This window comes from Schistocerca americana, chromosome 6 (assembly GCF_021461395.2).
Source record: "Schistocerca americana isolate TAMUIC-IGC-003095 chromosome 6, iqSchAmer2.1, whole genome shotgun sequence".
NCBI classification, from domain to species: Eukaryota; Metazoa; Arthropoda; class Insecta; order Orthoptera; family Acrididae; genus Schistocerca; species Schistocerca americana.
In genome coordinates, this window is record NC_060124.1 from 535,606,237 (window position 1) to 535,614,203 (window position 7,967).

Sequence of the window (7,967 nt, forward strand, 5' to 3'; positions counted from 1 at the left end):
TTCAAGTAAACTAGTGTCAATGTAAGTGTGTCTGGAAGACACCGAGTAACATCATACAGGGAAAATCAATTCGTAACCAGAGGACGCCTATTGCACCTTAACTCTTTCAAGTACAACAAATTTGACCAAAAACAGCTCTAGAAGTACACGACTTACTTTTATTGTCAAAAATTCATACAAGCAACATATTTATAATAGAATGAACATAATTATTACCATTGTACATGAAAATTCAATTTTTATAGTCATTGTTGGTCACAAGGGAGGTGTTCGTTTTTTGTACCACCCTGCATCAAGATGCATGATAGTCTTGGAAGCATGTCTTCCTTTTCCCTAAGCATAGAGGAACCTTACACACACTACACATCCAGTCGGTGCGAATTTGTTGTTTCTTGGAACTACATGCTGCACATCTCCTCCTTGTAGATCTTTCTGGCTGATGAGATGAACTTTCAAGACGCACAGATTTCGGAACATTGGATTTCTTCTTGTTGAACTGGAGATGGCTGCTCAGACTTCGCTTTTTACCTCTTGAAGCTACCAAGGCAGGTGCCACTAAATCCCTTGCGATTTCTCTTATGAAGTCCTTCAGAGTCGTCTTAGGCCACTTCATTTCTTTATGGATGATGAAAGCATTCACCACGGTGGCATCAATAAAGTACCAAAATATTTTGTGCCACAACTTTCTGCTCTTTCTGTCAGTTTCATATACGCCCTTCAGCTGGTCAAATTTATCTACACAATTCATGTTGGCATTGTAATCGGAGAGAGCAATGGGGCAAGAAACTTTTATTTCATTTCCATATTTTTCCTTTCTTGTAAACTCTGTTGTTTGAATTGGATCATGGAAATTTGAAAGCAGATGGACGGATCTCTTGTCTTTCCACTTCATCACACTAAGGCCTGTATTGCTAGTAGCCCAATCATAGTCACCCCTTTTCATTTCCTTGTCACTTTTCAGCTTAGGTAAAGATTTTCTACTTGGATTCACTGTACCACAAGCATGTATTTTGTTTTCTTTTAAATCTCTTAGGAGATCTGGGCTACTGAAATAATTATCAAAGTAAACTCTGTGATCCTTACCTTTAATATTTTCAGTGAGGTCTTTCACAACTCTTTCTCCCAATTTCTTTTCCACAGCATTATCTTTCTTTCCTATGTAAATGTCCAATTTCCATGCATAGCCAGATTTGTCTGCTAATACCCACTCCTTGTAGCCTCTCTTGATAGGTTTCTTTGGCAAGTACTGTTTTATAGAATATCTTCCTTTAAATTTAATCATAGATTCGTCCACTGCCATACAATCATTTGGATTAAGTGCTTTCTGTAAGTTATGTGAAATTCTTTCTAGGAAAGGACGCAACTTATAAATTTTATCATAGTTGGTGCCCCATCGTTGTGGCATTTTACTATTGTCATTCAAATGTAAGTTGGTGAGAAACCATTCGAAACGCCTCTTTGACATCAGCTGACTCACATAACTATCATGGAGATCAGCACCTGAACTCCAGTAGTCTCTGTAGCTAGGAAGTGGTTTTATGCCCATCAAGATATTTATCTCGAAGAAAGTTTCTAATTCTTCCATGGATCCTGGCACATAAGGTTTACCAGTAGTCAGAGACGACTGTTGCGCGCATAAGTTCGTCTGAAACAAAAATAAATCCATAATATCATCTGAAAGCACAATTCTAAATAACTGATATGGTGATGGTGTGCCCAACTCCACAACAAAAACACTGGGACCACACTGGGAAGTAAATGCAGGGGCATCGGCAGGGCGTTCAGTTTTGCTCCACTTGTGTTCAGTCTTCGACTGATGATCAGCAATCTCAGACGGAGTCTGATGCACTGTGACGGTTTGACTTAGCTCAGTCTCTGGTGACCTAATCACTGAAACGGTAGCTGGGCACTCATCCTCAGAATCACTTGTCGTATCAGAATCAAACAAATATAGTTCTGGATGTAGTTGGTTCCAGACAATAAGAATTGTCGTTGGTGTCACCACTGCCCCCACTATCAAATGATATGTCGGATGGAATATCCTCTTCGAGGGCTTTCAAAATTTTAGACTCAGTCAGCTTTCTCTGACCCCTCATTATTACTGAAAAGTAAAGAGTAAGATTTACCTACGTCTGAAGTAGACTGAGTGTTGTTGTACAGTGGTACGTATTTTGAAGCGATGAATAATTAGCTACATTTTAATAATTTCTCGTAGAAATAGTTTGAACAACACAAAAAACTAAAATAAACAAATGTACTTACATATTCCAATAGAAATTTTGTTGGAAGCTTCTGTTAGCAGGTAACAAATAACAATGTTGCACAAACAATGTCTCCTCAGTGTACTTGAGCGCACCAGAGTTGAAATATGAAGTACTGGTGCTGCTACAAGAACCCAGTAACAACTGCCATCTGGTGCATACATCTAAGAACTACAGATAATATGCTCTGCTAGTAGTTCAAGTAATCTACCACGAGAATGCGCTGTTCTACGCATCCAAATTGGTGGTACAAATAATGTACCACCGTACAGCCTCAGTGCAACATAAGGTGGTACACAAATTGTACCACCAGACTTGAAAGAGTTAAATTCTCGAGAAAGTAAATACTATGCAAGCAACTCCAATCGCTGTCCCAACAGTGCAACGCCTTCTCCGTGAACAAGTTTTAAAGTGGTGTATAGCGGCCATAAAACGGTTGTTATGTGAACAAAATAAGGTGGAACTATTACAACGGGCACAGCGAAAGCAGTGGTTTTCACGGACGAATCTAAATATGAAGTATTTTCGAAGCCATCGTCGACTTCGTGGAGAACGTATGAAGAGTAATGTTTGGCGGCAACGGCGGCTGGTCGGCCATGGTGTGTGGATGTTTTATGGTTGATAAAGTCAATGGTCTAATGAGAATTAATAAAAAATGAGAAAAGGAGTAATAGTACAAGGATACTTATCAATGATGCAGTTCCATCTGGCAAGAGACTTGCATTTCGCAGATTTGTTCTGGAGCAGGACAACGATCCGAGACATGCATCTAAATTGTGCAGAGGGTCTGTCAAAAGAAAAGAAAAATATGGGGAACAGAAGAATATGATATGGCAAGTTAGTCTCCCGCTTTCAATTCCATTGAAGTCTTACGGGATGGACTTGACAGGGAGAATAGATAAATGAGGTTACCTAATGTTGAAGGTCTTTGGAGTAATTTACAGAAGTGTTGGACTACTGTATCTGCAAAAACACTACAAAATCTTATCTCCAGAAAGACAAGAGTTTGTGTAATTGTACTGAGGGCACAGTGTTGGTACTTTGAAGAGAATCACAGAGAGAGAAAATATTTATTTTGTTGGTGAATTTAGTTTGTATGCAGTTTTTGAACATTGAAACAAAGTATACAGCTTTGTTCGTTAGGGATCTAAAACTTCTGACCGGCAGTGTATCTCAAAATACTACAGGAAATTATCAGCAATGCTGTTTTTTGCGAAGTGCGCTGCTCCGACGAAAGTTTTTGTTGGAAAGTAGAAAAGGTCTCTTGCTAAACTCTATTTATAGTAATGGTAATCGGCATTATAAAATGCACACATTGTAACGGGGTTTCGAATGTAGTTGTTGCACACTCAGTTACGAGTTGGTGTTTCACACAGACCGTCCTCCTCACCGTAATTTGCTAGCACTGCCCCTCCAGCTGCAATTTTCGACTGTATATGCCGTGCAAACAACAAAGATTGTTTAACAATAATGGATGCCTTTGAAATAGTTACGTCACTTCCATTAGTGAACGTTGAAGATAAGCGGAGAAAATTGTGGTGTCACCGCCAGACACCACACTTGTTAGGTGGCAGCTTAAATCGGCCGCGGTCCATTTAGTACATGTCGGACCCGCGTGTCGCCACTGTGTGATCGCAGATCGAGCGCCACCACAAGGCAGGTCTCGAGATACGGAAGAGCACTCGCCCCAGTTGTACGGACGACATTGCTAGCGACTACACTGACGAGCCTTTCTCTCATTTGCCGAGAGACAGAATAGCCTTCAGCTAAGTCCATGGCTACGACCTAGCAAGGCGCCATTAGCCTTACAGAGTTTGATAGTTATCGTATGAAATGTCTCAACAAGAAGAACGATGTACAAAAGAATAAAAGATAAGTATTCGAGGAGCTGCATACTTTTCTTATTAGAATTCACTACTTATCCTGTTCCAGAAGTCACGCCCGTCTGCGTTAGATAGCTTCCTTTTCTGCCTCATCTATCTACAAGGTGTTGGCACATTTACCAACACATCAAAAACAGCGGAGAATATTGTGGACATGTCGGTGGAATTAACAAAGAATTGTAACGCGTATTTAGAGAACTGCTTTGACATTCCTTTGGAGTATTAACTCCGGCCTGACGCATTTTACTTTTTCACATACGCAAGAAAGCGTCTTTGATTCGCATTGTTTATTGTTCTAATTGATAATATCCACACTGAACTAACACTAACTCTCTTTCACAGTGTATATTAAAGCAAATATTTGCTCCTTTATCAAGATGACGGTCATGTCGTAGCGCCTGTAGGACACATTGTACTGGATTGTGAGGTAGTCAGCCAGTGATGCAGACAGAAATTTTTGCAATTAAATGGTCGATGTTCCGTACGACGTTCCAAACTGGAACAAATACATCCCCGAACTTATATATAATTTATACACTTATATAAAACATCGAATATTCCAGAATATGCTTCTATTAAATGTAGAAGGAAGTCACAGATGCCGAAAGAAAATACACAAACGACTAAAAAATTACTCGCTGAAAGGAGATCCTAGCCATAAACCGCTTCGTTCTCAGCTTGTGCCCATATGTGTAACACTATGTTTCAAAGACGTAAAGTATATCCATTTCTTTGATTTTACGATGTTGTCAAAGCCTTATCTATCGAGATGTCGTTAACTGACATTTAATTACAATAACTTATACAAAGAAGGCGCGATTTTGATAAACTTCTAATGCGCTGGTGTCTTGAAACGGGATCCACCAAGTAACGATACGAAAAACACCAAGCACGAAAAACACCAAACACGAATATTTTTAACCAACAATACTTCGTTACCTACATTTTTTATTACAAAGAACCGTACCACAAGCGGCTCTTTTTTCTAGAGAGCATCAATATGACAATATGATAGCATTACATCAGATCATATTCAGAGTATTTAAGCAATAACGTAGAAACACCAGCAATAATGGCCAAAATTACAAATATGGTGGCTCCTAAATTGCATTTGTTAGGCAGAAAGCCCTTATGCATCTCAGCAGTCACATTTCTCTCCATGAAGCAAAAATATGCGGCATCTGATTCCACCTACGACGGTCGATATGCTGCTCGTTGTGAAATTCCCCGTTGTGACGCCATATATAATGGACCAGCTTCTCGTCCAAGTTCGCTTTCCCGCCTTGAGTGAGGACTGCTTGACCCGTTGTTTACTACCAATGAAATCTGTGTACAGTGAAGTACAAAGGCAAACTAATAAAAGGGCCAGAACATTCAGAAAACTGTTTTACAGTATTTTTGTTGTATGTCGTTTCAGAGCAAAATTATTAGAAAAACCTATATTAAGTGTTTGGGGAACTCTTAGAACTGTTGTTATTACTCATGCAGAACGCCGTGTTTCACTGTGCTGCACAGTACACCATCTTGATGTTCCCTCTGTAGGCGTATCTTGCTGCTTCATTTAGCCGTTCGGCGTCTGGAACGCGGGCTTTAAAAGAGCTAATGTTTCGTGATTATTGCTGTTATTGTTGTCGAGACCGTTGAAGGCCCCACGACCCGTAGAATCATAGAAACTGTAACCTTTATCAAACTTAATCTTCGTTGGGAATTAATTTTGCATAATATTATGTTAAACTGACTACATCCACGTGAAGAACAATCCACGTTTTTCGTTGTCAGTGTTTCACTTTGATTGTCGTTGAGATTACTGACTTCTGATAGCTTAACAGTGGCCAGATCAACAGCGCACAGATTCCATTGTTCCGTGATTCTATTGCTGAGCAGTTGAGACGACTCAACCCTTATTTGCCAATGATTACACACTGAAGCCATGCATGACTCTTTTGCTCAGGACGAAAGGTGACTCGTCGTAATGACTTACGGCACACAAAATGTAAATTAAAGGGGCCTCAGCAAAACCTGACGTTCTCCGAACTGTGTAACCACAAACTCGATACATACAGTATACTGTGGCCGCTGTTAGAGGTCAGATGTAATTCACCCTTAAACAGGGGTTTCATAGGGTTCATAGGACCACCTTCACACTATTTCTCTACAGTTCCACTCCCGAACGGCGCGCAGGAAAAACAAACGCTTAAATATACTTAAATCTTTCAGTGCGAATACTGGTTTCTCTTATTTTATTTTTATGTTCGTTTGTCCCTATGAGTGGGGGTGCAGCTCCAGTACAAACTAAGTGGGGAGCATTGTTCTCTTACGGAACCAAACTGACCAGTTGCCTTAGTATCCGCGAGACCGCTACGGTCGCAGGTTCGAATCCTGCCTCGGGCATGGATGTGTGTGATGTCCTTAGGTTAGTTAGGTTTAACTAGTTCTAAGTTCTAGGGGACTAATGACCTCAGAAGTTGAGTCCCATAGTGCTCAGAGCCATTTGAACCATTTTTTTGCCTTAGTACCACTTATACAAATAAAGCTTTCATTTAGGTCCTTCTTTTGTTCATTTAGGAGGTGATCTATAACTATCATGACAGTTACTATAATTTATGGCCATAGTAGCTGTCGAGTAGCCTACTTGCGTTCATGTTTCACAGGAACTCGATTACTTTCGGTGTGATGTGGCAACTGTCATGTCCACTTCGGTAGCTACGTGGTTAGCGAGGCGAATTGCTAATTGAGGGGTCTCAGGTTCAGTTCCTGCTAGGTCGGAGATTTTATCCATTTTCGGACTGCATGTTGTGTTGTCCTTACTCTGGTATCGTCGTAATTGACATTACTATTGAGAAGGCTGAATGGGCATGGCCCAGAAGCCCGTAAAAATTACAAAATAAAAAAAACTATCATAATGAAGACGGCAACTTACGACCCACAACTGATGCCTCTCCTCCCCCACTGGAGCTCTTTCTCCTACCAACATGTTGTCGTGTGCTCGCATTGGTCCTCCCACCACCGCCACCACCCTCCTCCCTAGTGCCTCCATCATGCTGAGACTGTGATTCTTAGTCTGTACCTCCACTGGGCAACTGCATGAAACATCTGCAATTTCCAGCATGGTAATGCATCCTCAATGCTGTTTGCCGATTATTTTAGGAACTTGGTTGTAAATATGGAACTTAGCATCAAAAGACACCAAAAAATGCACTATTGCTACTCTCAGATTATAGCAAATAACGTTCCTACATAAGAAGAAAATAGGACTTTGTAACTAACATAACAGCACATAAATGGCAATCATGCGTAAAAATGTGTAGTTAACGTCACTCTGCACCAACAAAATACTCACTTTCTACTTCGTCCGCGGCTCGTGGTCTAGCGGTAGCGTTCTCGCTTCCCGCACACGGGGTCAGAGATTTTCTCTGCCTCGAGATGACTGGATGTTGTGTGTCTTTCATCATAATTTCATCTTCATTCACTTGCAAGTCGCCGTAGTGGCATTAAAGAACTTGTGGAGCGGCGGCCGAACCGCCCCGCGAGGGGTCTCCCGGCTACCAATGCCATACGCTCATTATTATTATTACTTTCTACTTTGATAGTACAGTAATATGGTAAATAACAGTCATATACAGTATCAATTTATTTTATTATATACCTTCTGCACACTGGTACTGCACTTTATTGGGGATACTTGAGAGAGCAGATCAATGCAGTCCATCTCCTCCTTCTCGTCCGCTCCAGAAATAACATGGATACACTGCCTGATGTCTCTCTTGCAGCATGATTTGCATCGAATTCAAAATGCTTAAGGATGTGCTGCTGGTTTAGCACA

The 7,967-nt window shown here is 40.7% G+C and overlaps 1 protein-coding gene across 1 annotated transcript; it reads right to left on the minus strand.

The window, feature by feature from the left end:
* Nucleotides 1-292: 292 nt before the first annotated feature.
* LOC124620270 (piggyBac transposable element-derived protein 4-like) lies at nucleotides 293-7,184 on the minus strand. The gene is made up of 2 exons (XM_047146938.1): nucleotides 7,065-7,184; nucleotides 293-1,645 (listed from the first exon to the last, which is right to left on the minus strand). The coding sequence occupies exons 1-2, from the start codon at nucleotides 7,182-7,184 to the stop codon at nucleotides 293-295; spliced, it is 1,473 nt and encodes a 490-aa protein (XP_047002894.1).
* Between the last annotated feature and the right edge of the window lie 783 nt (nucleotides 7,185-7,967).